The sequence below is a fragment of the Aspergillus versicolor genome (genome assembly GCF_001890125.1).
Source record: "Aspergillus versicolor CBS 583.65 unplaced genomic scaffold ASPVEscaffold_1, whole genome shotgun sequence".
Taxonomy (NCBI): Eukaryota; Fungi; Ascomycota; class Eurotiomycetes; order Eurotiales; family Aspergillaceae; genus Aspergillus; species Aspergillus versicolor.
The window spans coordinates 1,922,733-1,937,050 of NW_024467524.1; the positions used below are offsets into that span (position 1 = coordinate 1,922,733).

Genomic DNA, 14,318 nt, shown 5'->3' on the forward strand with positions numbered 1-14,318 from the left:
ACGAGGATCTGATGCATGCCGAGATGCCATTGATTTGAGCTATTGTTGCAGGATTGTATAACTTTTTGTTGTTCTGGGCGGATTTTTTGTCTTTCACGCTTTCGGTTCCCGGCAAAGTCTCGTGACGAATTTCGGAATTAATGGGCATGGGATGTTATGATGAGCCGGCTTCAGCGTCTATCCGGGCGAGCTGTTGAGTTTGCAACTAGTTGAATGCAATGCGCGAAGTCCGCTGCGGCATCTACAAACTGGAGAGTAAGGAGTAGCTGTAGTCGAAGCTGGCGGATACCCAGGTGAGTGCGCTCCTTGCAGTTGGCCCAGCATCGTGAATACTAGTATGAATTCCAATTGTGATAGTATCCAGTGTTTTTCATGGCCCTTGATAAGAGAACGTAGAAGCGGAGTAGAGTCGGAAACCCAACCATGGTTGGCCACAGTTGTTGTTGAGCAGATATTGATTGTAATTTTGACGAGTCGATACGCGTACATTATTTATAGAACCGGGATGGTGGCTGACCGCCTTTCGCCTCAGCCAATGGCCACGCCGACAGCCCCCGACGGGTAATCGAGCGGTAATGCAATACGACTGCGCGGTTTGTTGTTTTCCTGGCGGCGGCAGGTTTTTCGAGATTTCCTCAGCTGAAATCATTTCGTCCACCGCGCAGCAAGATCCAAGTCTCCTCCAACCAGACTGGCCAACTCTACTCGTATCTTGCTTCGGTCGCTTTTCTGGTGAGCTTGAATCTTCTCCTCCTCCATCCTCCCATCCCTGACATCTTCTGCTGCTCAGAACTGCCTGCCCGTGCAACTGCTCGTTATTTCTGGGTCGGCAAACACCGATCCCTTGATTGCCCATCCTCCATCCCCTTCCACTTGCTGTACTTGTTTCCTCCACTCGCGCCACCAGCGTCTTGCCGATAGAAGATTGCCTCAGGAGCCTTCCCTCTTCAAGCATCGCTGCACGAATCTCAGTCTTCTGGACATCTCTGCTTGACTTCACCTCACGTCGCTTTCCCCTATTCCCGGCAACACAAATCTTTCCCTTGCTTCGTACCGCTTTTTGCTCCCTTCCCCCACGACCGACCGAGTCCTTTCAACCTCTTCAACCTAGCCGTTCCGGAGCCGCATCAACTTGTTCCTCTCCACGCGCTTTTCATCAACTGGGCTCTCGACTTATCGCATCTCACACAGTCCTCGACCTCTCCAACCCTCCCCTCCTCCCTTCTCCAAGGCCAAAGGGCCTCCTGCCGCCCTCTCGACCTCGACTACACCAGATCCTGTTTGGTAAGCAAATTTCGTTGCCCCCCCCCTCCTTCTCCTATCGCTACCTTCCCTCAAAAACTTCGATCTTTTTTTTGGGCGCATCGAGCACGCGTCTACTTGGCCTACCTTTATATCCTTACCCCTCCGCCATTGTTGGATTGTTAAAAGCCGTTTCTAACATTTCGTCCTCGCTCTGACAGTCCATAGGCGCCGCGTCATCCATCGTACACTGAACCGACTACTCAAGCCACCTTTCTTACCTCCCTTCTTTTCTCGTCGCCGGACGCCTGTTTAATTACCTTTCTCTGTTCTTTTTTCTTTTCTTTTTTTCTCATCGCTTTTGGTCGCTTTCCTCCCTCGCTACTTAACACGCCATGGCCGATCAGGACGTGGATCTGGATTCTATCATTGACAGACTGCTGGAGGTGAGGGGCAGCCGACCTGGAAAGCAAGTCCAACTTTTGGAATCGGAAATCCGCTATCTTTGCACAAAGGCGCGGGAAATTTTCATCTCCCAGCCTATCCTGCTTGAGTTGGAGGCACCTATCAAGGTAAATGCTCTTTACACCCACCCGGGTTCTACGCTTGACCTGAGGGCTAACAGAGTAACTCCAATAGATTTGCGGTGATATCCACGGTCAATACTACGATCTTTTGCGTCTTTTTGAATACGGCGGCTTCCCACCAGAGGCCAACTACCTCTTCCTCGGAGACTACGTTGACCGTGGAAAGCAATCACTTGAGACAATATGTCTTCTCCTTGCCTACAAGATCAAATACCCCGAAAACTTCTTCATCCTACGTGGAAACCACGAGTGCGCGTCCATCAACCGTATCTACGGTTTCTACGACGAGTGCAAGCGGAGGTATAATATTAAACTATGGAAGACTTTCACAGACTGCTTTAACTGCCTACCTATCGCCGCTATCATTGATGAGAAGATATTCACCATGCACGGTGGTCTGAGCCCTGACCTTAACTCCATGGAACAGATTCGCCGTGTCATGCGTCCCACTGATGTAAGTTTCAGATTCTGTTTACCCATACCCCGTCCCTTGGGCCTCCCACCGGTCAGATAAAGAGAATCCCGTGTCAGTCGGGTCTTCACCTTTGATACGTCTAGTCAATACTCTGCCGGGCTCCACAAAGCTCAAGGCTTTGATTTGCTGACTGCTATAGATTCCCGACTGCGGTCTCCTCTGTGACCTCCTGTGGTCCGATCCTGACAAAGATATAACCGGCTGGAGCGAGAATGATCGAGGTGTTTCCTTTACGTTCGGGCCAGATGTCGTATCGCGATTCCTACAGAAGCATGATATGGATCTGATATGCCGTGCACACCAAGTCGTTGAAGATGGTTACGAATTCTTTTCAAAGAGACAATTAGTCACACTATTCAGTGCTCCAAACTACTGTGGAGAGTTCGATAATGCTGGTGCAATGATGAGTGTAGACGAGAGTTTATTGTGCTCTTTCCAGGTACGTTCTTTTTAACAATTCCAAAAAAAAAAAAAAAAAAAACTGCACTGGTGGACTCGATGGCTAATTCCTTCTTCAGATTTTGAAACCAGCAGAGAAGAAACAAAAGTACGTTTACGGGGCAATGAGCTCAGGCCGACCCATCACTCCTCCGCGAAAACAAAAGAAGAAGTAAGCATACGAGCTTTTCCATGTGCAGCAGGTTCGGGCGGAGATAGAAACGTCATATATCCACGTTATGTCGGTACACGAGAGACTCAGCATCCCATGGCATCGATGTCCTTTGCGCTAGACGATCGGAAGTAACGAATTTTTCCAACCTCCCGAGATAACTTATACGACATGCAGAGAATCGTCACAATTTCCTCCCCGCATCCCCTCCAGCGACTTCGACTTGATTATCCGCGCGCCGATCCTATTCTATTTCTATACGGAAGGTACTTGTGCTCCCAATAGGGATTGGTGGTTTATCTCCATTTCCTAACTCTCGAATTTTTTTTCTTTTAACCTTACTCGCCTTCTGTTTATTTTCAACATCTTTCTCGTTATTCTCCTCGATCCCATTTACCTCTCGTTTGTCTGAAATTCGTTTGGCAGAAGGGAGGGAAAGCGACGGCTGCATCTGGTGTTCTTCTCATCCGTGTTATTTCTGCTACTCTTTGTGTCGTCTATGTTTTTCGCCTTTTTTTTATCTTCCCGCTTTCTAAAATCCTCCTGTGAGTGTAATGCCAAACAGATAAGCAAGCAAACGACACACTGTCTCGTGTCTTTGGAATGTGTACCAAGATTTTATACCACGCTCAATCCTCTATTTCCCCCCACCAATACGCAATACGCACCAACTCAACCAACCCCTCCACCTCCTAACTTATCAGTCCGTCCACTTCGGGTAATTTCTCGCACGACACCACAAGAGACGAAGAAAATCATTTACATACTACTGCTGTTACCTCTTTCCATCCGTCTGATATTCCATTCGAGATTCCTTCGACTCGTCTCTACCTGGATTCTAGACCAAATATAAAGTTAGACTACTAGGTGAGGTGAATTCTCGATTCATATTACCCGGCTCAGCGCAGCACACTACACTAGATAGGCCATTCTAGACCGAAGCCCATTGCTTTAGCGTATAGTATAATAACCTTGTTTCAATTACGAATTGGTTTTCTAGATCCGATCCGATAATTCAATTGAGTATCTAGCCTTGGCGGGTAGATGCAACAGCTGAAGCAGCCTAGATTTGCTGTATGAGTGGATAAATTAGTCAGTAGTAAGTAGATGACAAGTAATGGGATATAACTCCATAATTAGGTCTACATTGTTTACAATATATACAACTCGCTAATGATCACAAGACCCTAGCTTGACTAGACTAGGCCATCGGACCACGTGCTCGTACGTCAGAATCACGTCAGGCAGTCAAGGATCAACGATTCCAGAAGACTAGTTAGATTAGATAGGGAGACCGAGTCTCGTATTTTAGTTTTGGCGTGAGCATAAGGCTATAAGTAGATGAGCAGAAGCAGGAGAAGCAGCTGGCTGGCTAAATTGAATTCATTGGAATGTATTGATTGATGTCCACGATAGAAACCGGAACCGGAACGGAATAGAAAGGACAAGACATGTATGGATTGTTGTAACTAGTCCATTCATTTCGCGGGGCGATTCATGAGATATAAGATTGACGGGGGTATCCCGAGGGTGGGAAGTAGTTGGAAGGGGTTTGTTTGGCAGTTGGGTATGAGTGTCCATGGTGACGGGATATATGTGGGTCTCCGACGGCCATGCGTGGTATGACGGGGAGGGAGAAGACGACTTTACGGGATTATGGATAGGCAGATGGTTTAGACATATTGAGACAACCACCTGATACCCTCGCCGTATCCTAGATAGAGGGTGAATGTTAGCGCCTTTCGCTACGGTCATGGACAAACGTGGAGATAAGAAACATGTGTCCGGACTCACCTTGTCTCATAACAACACTGCACATGAACACTTCGATGGGCCGGATCCCCTCAAGGGGCACCTTGCCCTTACCCGTTGTCTGGTACAAACCAAGCTGGTGTCGAAGCTCGTCCTCGCTCACAGCATCGGGGTGGTCAATCTTGTTTCCGAGGACCAGGAAGGGGACCTTGGACAGCTCCTCGATGGCGAGGAGGGAATCGAGCTCGACCTTGGACTCGGGGAATCGCTCGTGGTCCTTGGCGTCGACGAGGAAGACAATTCCGCTAACTTCGGGGAAGTAGTCCCTCCAGAGGCGGCGGGCTATATAATTATACGAATTAGAAAAGCGTTATTAATATCCCGCCGATCGAATCGGGGCGGGGGTGGTATGACTGTGGGGACAGGACTCACCCTGCTGGTGACCACCAAGGTCAAAAGTGGTGAATCGGTTGTTTCCGATCACAAGTTCCTCGGATGCTGCACAGGTTCAAGTTAGTATCCACGTAGCCACAATATCTTCCCAGCTCTGATTCAAGTTAAAATAACGTACTCGGGTGGGCGGTGGGAGAAAGGATCGCAACGCGGTCGTTCTAATAGATAGTTCCATCTCCGTCAGCTTCCGGCTCTCTTCCATGATTCTCTCAATGTAGAATTTAATTCCTCCACTGGCAGTATTTCATATTGATTCTTGGGTACTCAACATACCTTCAGCATGTGCAAGAGGGTCGTTTTCCCGGCATTGTCGAGACCCAGGAACAGGAGCTTGGCATGTTTGTTAAGCAGACCAAGGGACGCCAGGACGTCGTAAACTATTTCAAAAAAGACATCAGACGATCAGTCATCCAGTATAAACCAGCGCAGTGCAGAGAGCGGGGAGCGGGAAGTCAAAATAAAGACAAATGGGGAGCGTTCGCAGTTGAGGAAAGGGCTGAGGTCAGGCCAGGTTTCGACATGAAGGAGGGGACCCAGATAAAAGGTGACAAAAAAACAAGCAGCTGCTTACACCAGTTGATGATCCACATGCTGGAAACAGATCAAATGTTCGTCCGAGAGACCTGCGGTATGCAAAATTGGATGGGAGATTGCGGTTTATAGTCGTCCGTGCTTGGGCTAGCAAGCGAAAAGAAGAAGATTGCGGTGGCCGGCCAAGTGACGTTGAAGTGACTGGTCGCTTGCTTTGGCGCTTAACCGAGCGCTTAACCCGACCCAGCCGCGGCTGCTCAATCACTTCTTTCGGCATTCACAAGCTCAAGAGTCTACTCTACTGGCTAGGTATTTCTTGATTTGTCACTCAAAAATCGGTTCAATGTAGATTGTTAATTTGATTTATTTCTTTTTCTCTTGAATCAGCCTTCCAGCTATGCACCCAGGTTCTACAGTCTCAAAGCCAACGCAAGGGGTATACTACTCCGTATGAACCGCCTCAATGCAAAAAAGAAGAAAAAAACCATCAAGCTCCCGAAGACAGAAATTCATACACTAAAGGCGGTAGAGGTAAAAATGAAAAGAACGGGCATAATATGTATAGAGAAAAGAAAGAAAAAAAGCGATCGTCCTGTAAATGCAGAGACAGTGACCTTCCCAAAGCCAAAAAGGGTAAAGAAAAGGTAAAGAAAGACGTGGGACACGTTAACAGATGCAGGGTAGCAGGACACTCGTGGGAAGAGACATCCAAGTATATACAAGAAGTAGTGAATGATTCTCTCTCCCAACCCGAAGAGGGTGGTGTCTAAACAGACAGGACAAGCTGTGTTCTTTCGCCGACGCCAAAGGCTCTCGTCCGCTCAGCAACTTCGAGGCCAAGCTCCTTCATGCGTTCAGCGCCTTTTCCGGGGACGGGCCGCCGTTGAATCTGCTCCTTGGCAGCTTTGCGGCAGTGCTGACGCCAGAACTTTTCTTTTCTCTTCTGGCGCTTCTTTTCAAGACCCTCGACAATATCGACAGGTCCTCGGGTGTAAGTATCACGAGTGCGCGAAGAATCACGCTCATGCGACTCTTGGATAGGGAGAATGCCAGACCACCGGTGGGAGCCCTCCGTGGCAAAGAACGGGTTGGGTGTGCGAGGCAAAGACTTTGTCCGAGTCAGCGTGGGGCGCTGGACCAACTCGCTGATGTTTAGACCATGCTTCAAAGTGGGTGCTCCGATCTGCGAGCTCTCAAGTCTTGCAGATGATCTGATCTTTATGGGAGGAGGCGGCGAGCGGAGACGCTTGGGAGACGCTTTACCGTGTCGACGAGGCGGCGGTGAAACCATCCGTTTCGGCGAAGGGTGGGGGGAAGGTTTCTGAGATTGTTCGCCTCCAGATCGTCCGCGAGGTCCGTCATCAGGGACAGAGGCGTTTACCTCATCTTCCTCAGCATCGTCATCTTCGATGTCGGAAGTAGGAAAGCTCGGGTCGATGTCCTGGGGAATAACAACTTGTTTGGAAAGACGACGCTGCTCGAGGCAAGATTTGTAGGCGGCTTCCAACGGTCGGTCCTCATCCAGTGTTCCACATACAAAATCTGTGCTGTCAGGCAAATCGGGAGTTCCAGGACGCATTCTGGGGATCTTGATTGGCCGACCAGCACTCTTTCCAGCGAGGGCCGGAGGCCAGTTTGGACGTGGGTGGTCTTCAGTCACCGAGTCAAAAGACATTGCTGAGTCCCTTCGGCTGAAGGCAAAGCGTGGAGGTTCGAGAGGACTGGTGGCAGCGGTCGTACTACCGGGCGCCCAAAATTCGTACTCGGACGCCCCGTCGCTGTCGTCGGAATCCGCGAAGCCGGCTTCGTTGTCCGACTCGTTTCCATCATCCTCGTCGGATGAGAAGTCATGCAAGGTGGAAGAGTCGTCCGGAAGATCGGCGTCATCGTCGTCTTCGTCCAAGGCCTCTTCTTCCGCCTCCTCAGCAAGCTTCCTGATGGCATTCTCCTTCCTCATGCAGTCGCTCAAAGTGATTTTCTCTTTGTAGTCGGCGGCTCTGTTAACCCACTCCGCGTCCTCTTCGAAGGAACTTCCAAACTCGTGGAATCGTGTCGCCTCCGAGTCTTCGAATTTTCCCAACCCTTTCATTGGGACTCCTCGCTGGTCAGAGGGCACCTTGAGCTCCCGGGGTACGGGTTTCTGCATATGGGGAATGGCGATTGTCGGAGGATGTTTCTGTTCTGGGGACGCCTTGCGTGCGAAGGGAGCAGGAGATCCACGAGGGCGATTCCGTAGAGAACTTCCCTGAATGGGAGATCGTTCTCGCTTGGACCCTGGATCTCTCGCAGGGCACGCAAACGTGAGTGTTGTCTTCCGTTTTGGCTCGGTTGGGGTCGGCTCATTGTCTTTGGCGAGAGGCTCCCTGCGTGGCGTTTGCACCTGTGGCTTCAGTTGCACCTGTGGCTTCGGCTCTTCCGTTTTTCGCCCACACGCAAAGCTAATGCATCTCTTACGCCCAAGATTTGCTTCAATGGCAGACTCACCAGTACCACCAGCACCAGCTTCTTTGCCGCTGTTGTGGGTCACCAGGGGAGGTCTAGTGGGCATCTGAGAGGGTAGTGGCGGACTCGAAGTGTGAGATAATGACGGGCTTGTTAAGCCACCATCACTTGTCAACTCAGCAGTTGAGATGCCGCTGATGTTGCCGTACGAATATTGACGGTAGAATGTGTGTTCATGGGAGGAGGTAGGTTGGTCGGTAGGGCTGCCAACAGGGCTGCTCTTGAGAGCACGCGTCAGGAGGGATTCCTTTCGATCAGTCATGCTGGCTGGGGATTTGACGTAAACGACGCCATCGTCCATGGTCGGGGATGTATCAAGGAATCGGTGATCTGGGGGTTCGTCCATATCCTCAGTCACGTCGTTCGCCTCGTCCGTGTGCTTGGACTGGTGTGATGAAAGAAACATTTTGAAGAGGTGATGCACCGATGAGAAGGGTCGTTCGCCGCGGAGGAAGTGTACCATCGTTTCCGAGGTTGAGGGGCGATCATCGAGAGGTAGCGAAAGCAAAGTCAAGTTGAGATCGGTGTGTCGGGTTATGGATGGTAGGCAATAATCACTCGGCGGCGAGTAGGCAGGGCGGCAATGGAAGAACGACAGTACAGTAGCTCTCGAGATCGATCAACAGTGATCGAGCGGAAGGTAGACAGAAAGTTAGGCCCGAAAGAGGACGAGAGGGATCATAATATAAAACACATAGTGGAGGGAGGTATAGGTGAAATATGAGAAAAGGCAGGTCGCAGATAGGCAGGGTGGCTGCAGCCAAGACCAAAAGGAATTCACGCCTTCTTCAAAGGATGGCAGCTCCAGGAGCGCCAGAAGAAGACGCGCCTTGTGAGACTGAAAAGCAGAGTGGTGAGTTGGCAGGGTGAAGAAGATCGGGTTCGATGGAGAGAGGAAGAAGGAATGCAGACAGGCAGATCGGAAAAAAGTAATAAGGGACGGCGACGAGGGACAGAGGGGGTCGTGGTGGTGTGGGTTATGCAAAGCTAAAAATTAAAAATTAAAAAAACTAAATTAAAAAAAATAATTCTTCATTCTGGAATTCCATTATTATTTCTGATTTTCAATGGTATGGTAAGTTGGTCAGGACGCCGTAATCAGCGCCGCCGTATTATCACAGATGAATGACACACCCGACCGCCACCAAGACCTCCGATCCCTGCGAGTAATCTTGGTATTGATTGGTACTGAATATTACCACAGGGCGCTTGGTCCAATCAGCCCCGCCAACCAGCAGGCCAAGCCCCACTGGCTTGAGCCAAACCCAAACGATGCATGCATTTGCTGCTCTCAATCGGTTCCTGACCCTGCGCGTCTGTCAAGTCTGTCTCGAGTTTTGGCGAGGGTCTGGATGAAACAGGGATCAAGGGCAGAAGCTGGAAGAAAGAAATATCGCGGAATCGCTCATAATGGGGTGCTTTGGGAATGAAGTTCTTTCAGGATCATCTGCCGAGAACAAGGCTGCCAGTGGTTCTCTGACCAAGTCACCACGGCCACTCCCGAAAATCTCTTTTACTATGAGGGATTATTTCAGTCACCAAGACAGACACACCTCCTCGGCGGGCGCTCTTGGGTGAAGAAAGTGTGGAATAATCTGTCACGGTTCCCAACAAGGAAACACTTTGTCGAATTTGAAACTGATTCGGTCGCGAGCATTCTTCTCGGCTGTTGAAGGGGTCTTCTCGAAGTCTGTCTCCGTCCGGACCGTCCCTGTCAAACAGCAAACGGGTTTCTCGAACTTCGATGCTGAGGAATGTTACACAGATCTGGGTGCCAATTAAAAAAACGAAGCATCTCCGCGCATGGACTGTGCTTCTCCAAGTTTGCCCCCCACGACAAGACAACAGAAGGCATCGAAAAGGCGGCACGAGCTGGTGCCGTTGTTGCCATCCGTGCGCTGTCTCCAGTCCATACGAGGCTAACCCGCTAGATGATTTTCAACCGCTCAAGTCACCTGCACGTAATTACATTACAGCCTACCCGGCATCCAGATCCGACGAGAACTGGACGGCCTCGAGGCTGACTCTCTTCACGCCTTTCTCCGACTTCTCCGCATAAGGCTCATTGAATGTGACTCTTGCCATGAGTATTTTCAATCCCCGATGGCGATCGAGAAACATGGACATTCATACAGTTAAAGGGCAAAGTCAAAGGGCGAACTGTGCCTGGGACGGCGGTGGGGAATGTACCTACAGAAGAATCAGGTATAGCTGGGGCTCTCCATCCACCCAGTGTCCATTCCAAACCAGCGAGTCTCCAAACGATGGAGACCATCGTGTGGTTCGCAAAACACGGCGCTCTGCGCGCTTCACCTCAGGCCCCTCACTCGAAATTGCTATTAACTGATAGCAAACCCCTCTATCGCTGAGTTACTCTCGCTCAATATTAATAAGAGCGCTTTGTATTGGTTGCCGTCCACTTCCGCCTGCTGAGCTTGCCCCTTCCAGCAGGAGCCCAGCTCTTGGGACTAAGCCGGATATGGTAGCTTTGACGTAAATTTGAGGTACGCTGGCTGTTGCCACTGTTCTATACATGAGCCCCTTGTAGGAGTCGTACTTGGTAGTGTTCAGCATTCACTGTTCGCGATAGCATGGACTGCTAAAGTGCAGGGCTCGCTATGGCCACGGCTCACCGCTGCTACCATGTCTCAGCTCGTGACGCCGTCGAGTCCATCCAGCCCTGCTGAAACAATTGCACGGAAAAATGACGGTGCCAATACGACCCGACACGGCACACGATGGAACCAGGCTTGCAGTCTGAGAGCCATGGATTCAGAAGCAACCACCGATGCGACGATTGACAGACGCTCAACGTGGTTCAACTCCTTATTTCGCTTCGTCTCCTCGATCGCACTCTGGTTACATCAATGTCCACCTACCTCATCGATGCACGATCTCGCAGTCAAGACTCCAACTCTCAGCACGCCGACAGCGGCGAAGCTTCGTGGCAGCAGCGCCCAACGAAGATCACACTGGAGCTCTTCTGACCGGCAAGCCTGAAGCAGCAGGAATTACCCCCACACCAGATGCAAGATTCGGAGTAAAGCCAAACAGATGCAGCCTTGACTCTTGAAGCCTTCAGCCTTGAATCTTGATTCAGAACCCCCGATGATCGGTCAAGGCATCGCTCCAAAAAAAGAAAGAAAGAGAGAAAGAAAGCGGGGTGCCATCAAGCAGCAGCAAGCTCACCGACATCGACAGCTTTCGCGCGCCTGTGATCTCTGAATCCCTGGCCAAGCTTCTTGAGGTTCAGGGATTCCTCCACCATGATCCCAGTAGAAGCGATCTCATTCGGCCTGGCAGATTTGTTTTTCTCGCCTTCCCAGCAATCAAGATTCAGTTAATAATATCAAGCAATCCTGCCAGCCGGAATTAGAATCAGTTACGAGCCGGCACCCAGCTTTACTTCGAATGATGCGAGAGTGAAACGTGCGGACAATATATTGCTGGGCATTAATACTCCGATATCAAGGGCATGTCAACGTCCGCTCTATATCTGTGACTATGGGAAAACATTCCTGGATGTCATCAATGTTTCACACAAAGTCGTTCTCCGCACTCTCATTATTCCTTCGAGTAAGCTTGTCCAGGATAATACGACTATGCTATGCATGAGGCGGTTCCGAAAAAAGAGGCGCCAGCCATGTGGTTCCGAGGAGCACGTACTCTTGCCCAAGTCAAAATTTCTCCGTCATCGTCTCGGGCTCTCGTAGGATGACAGGATCGATTTGTCACCGCAAGATTGCCTAACGCGAAGCGGGCAACGAATACCATCAAGACGAGCACTCCAAGGCTCCGAGAGCACCCCTTCCTCCCGTCTTTTGATGGGGCCGATGCATAAAACCAACACTTTAATGTTTGGGTGGAGGCTATGAATTGTCGCTCTTGGAGGGGCTGGTTAGCTAAATTTGGAGACGACCAGGGCATCAACAGCCAACGTGCTGGTACGTAGACTGGGCTCCAGTTCGGCACGAAGTCGCAGTGTCCTCATCCACAGCTCTCGTCGAATTGATCACCCACCGTTAGCAACAAGCATGCAAGAACCACCATGAAAATCAATGCAGATGATCCAAGTCTATCTCAAGTGACTTGAGGTGATGATGGGACTTTGTACTCTGATTGGTGGCGGGGACTTGTTGTGATGGACGAGGTTTGTATGAGGCATTTTGGGGGCAGATCCCCACAGTGCACGGGACAGCGCTCGCTCTCTTGGATTTGCGTTGGTCTCTTGTTCGGCTGCAGGATCCTCCCAAAGCGGTAAGCCAGCGACAAGTGACACTTCTATCTCTGGAACATAGAAACTTCGGTACCTTCGAGCTGCGTCTTTGACCCATGCGCTTGGGTTGGCTCAGAAACAAAGCGAAGAGACACGGAAACAGACAGCGAAAGAAGGCTACCTCTACCCCTCATTGTCGCATCACCCCATTGAAATCGTCGAAAATCCGTCCAAACTGCCGCGCAGGCGGACTCGACCTCATCCTCGGTTGCAGTACAATTTAGCCTCTTCGATTTTGGGCTGAGGCACGAATACGCGCGGTTGCCGCCTCAGAATATGCGCCTCTATTTTACCTGTTTCACTGGAGAACGATCAAACAAACACCCTTGTTCATGCCCCGATTACCGGGGACAGCGACACTAAGAGCTACCGGCGGTATTGAGAATACCATACCTGATACTGTCTGTCACAAAACGCGGAGAAATATTGCTGGGAGAGCTTTCTGCTGTGTAACACAGCCGAACTGCCCAGCCCGCCCTGATCCTTGCGTTCGCCATTCTTGTCTGGTTTATGCTTATGGAGTAAGAGAAGCGGAATTTCCACCCGGTCTATACAATCGTAATCATCCACCAACAAGGGTATGCTCCTCACAGAACCTTCGCTGAAATCCACCAAGTATGCGTGCATTGGAGTTTGTGAGAATACAGGAGTATGCGCAGGCAGTTCCAGACCGTGGCAGTGACACCATCGTGATTGTTGGAATGCTGGAGAGCAAGTTGCGCGCATACAGTTGATCTCATGATCTACAGAGCACAACTCAGGAGGCCGATCGGTGATACAGCCAAGATCTCCGCCAAGATATGTGCCAAGGGCATTCAGTATGCGCCTCTGTATCCAAGGCAGGCTAGGCGTCTAATTGGAGTGTTCCTCTTGAAGTGGCATCCCTTTTAAACTCTGTCACCTCACCTACCCCTTGCTCCCGCCAGTTCCAGGCAAGCACAGTGTTTCATACCACAACAGTGCTTGGCAATGCCCTGGTGAAGAAAGGAGTATCTCGGCAGTTAATTGAGTATGTGACCTTGCCTGTGCAACGGCGCATCCGTGATTCTATGCCAAGAAGATAGGAATCCGTGACTGGTGGCTGTCGGCAGGGGGATTGCGACTGTAACTGCGCCTCGATGACGATGACGACCGATTACTGCCTCCGGCAATGGCGATGGTGACGCTGATGTTGATGCTGATGTCAACCTGAAGTGGCCAAGATACTCCGGGCTCACGACAGGATGTCCGCTGGCCTCTTTCTGATCGGACGGAGAAGTGGTTTCAATGCGGACTTTCCACCCTCCTTGCCTGTTCAATGTTACCCAAGCTCACAGTCCACAAAATACACGCCAAGCGCGGTGCCAAGAGCTACTTGAAATCACTCAGCGCAATGTTCGCGCGGCGTTTCATGGAATTTGAGCGAAAATGAGCCTTGAGGATGTCGAGAAGCAAAATTTGCCAAGCTGGCAGCCCAATATTATCAGTTTTCTCGGAATCCTTATGAAGAAATGATGCGTTCTTGTCGCAGCTGTTGGCGGCAGATCGCCGTCGATCATCTACCCTTAATGGTGCATAAACACTATCGAAACAGTCTTGGCGATACAATGTTCGCTGACTGCGTCTTGGACTCTCGGCGACTGTTCATCCTGTTCATTTTGTTCAGCGGCAGGGGAGCCTGAATTCCGATCCTCGCCTGCCAAGTCTTGAGTAAAGATTTCACGATGGGCTATGGCGGGTCCGCCAATCTCCAGAAATAAGGCCGTTCTATCGATTTGGTGCGGGTCAGTAATCCTCATAGCTTCGGTTCTTTCGGCCCCAGATCCACGGGAGACTGAGTAGTTGATGGCACATCTCGAAATCCAGGGTCCCGAATGCCGTCCGTACCTACTCGCCTGGTCGGGGTACCTG

The 14,318-nt window shown here is 50.5% G+C and overlaps 4 protein-coding genes across 4 annotated transcripts; 2 read left to right on the top strand and 2 right to left on the bottom strand.

The window, feature by feature from the left end:
* Positions 1-1,637: 1,637 nt before the first annotated feature.
* Positions 1,638-2,918, top strand: glcA (type 1 serine/threonine-protein phosphatase catalytic subunit GLC7; the record flags this gene model as incomplete). The annotated part of the gene is made up of 4 exons (XM_040805704.1): positions 1,638-1,814; positions 1,882-2,283; positions 2,444-2,743; positions 2,823-2,918. The coding sequence occupies 4 exons, from the start codon at positions 1,638-1,640 to the stop codon at positions 2,916-2,918; spliced, it is 975 nt and encodes a 324-aa protein (XP_040662277.1).
* Positions 2,919-4,587: 1,669 nt separating this feature from the next.
* sar1 (Arf family GTPase SAR1) lies at positions 4,588-5,709 on the bottom strand (the record flags this gene model as incomplete). Its single annotated transcript, XM_040805673.1, has 6 exons — positions 4,588-4,628; positions 4,709-5,008; positions 5,099-5,164; positions 5,238-5,277; positions 5,393-5,496; positions 5,691-5,709. 6 exons carry the CDS (start codon positions 5,707-5,709, stop codon positions 4,588-4,590), a joined length of 570 nt encoding a protein of 189 aa, XP_040662278.1.
* A 707-nt stretch (positions 5,710-6,416) lies between these two features.
* On the bottom strand, positions 6,417-8,615 carry ASPVEDRAFT_122367 (DUF2457 domain-containing protein; the record flags this gene model as incomplete). Its single annotated transcript, XM_040805975.1, has 1 exon — positions 6,417-8,615. The coding sequence occupies one exon, from the start codon at positions 8,613-8,615 to the stop codon at positions 6,417-6,419; it is 2,199 nt and encodes a 732-aa protein (XP_040662279.1).
* Positions 8,616-10,795: 2,180 nt separating this feature from the next.
* Positions 10,796-11,152, top strand: ASPVEDRAFT_23524 (uncharacterized protein; the record flags this gene model as incomplete). The annotated part of the gene is made up of 1 exon (XM_040809554.1): positions 10,796-11,152. One exon carries the CDS (start codon positions 10,796-10,798, stop codon positions 11,150-11,152), a length of 357 nt encoding a protein of 118 aa, XP_040662280.1.
* Between the last annotated feature and the right edge of the window lie 3,166 nt (positions 11,153-14,318).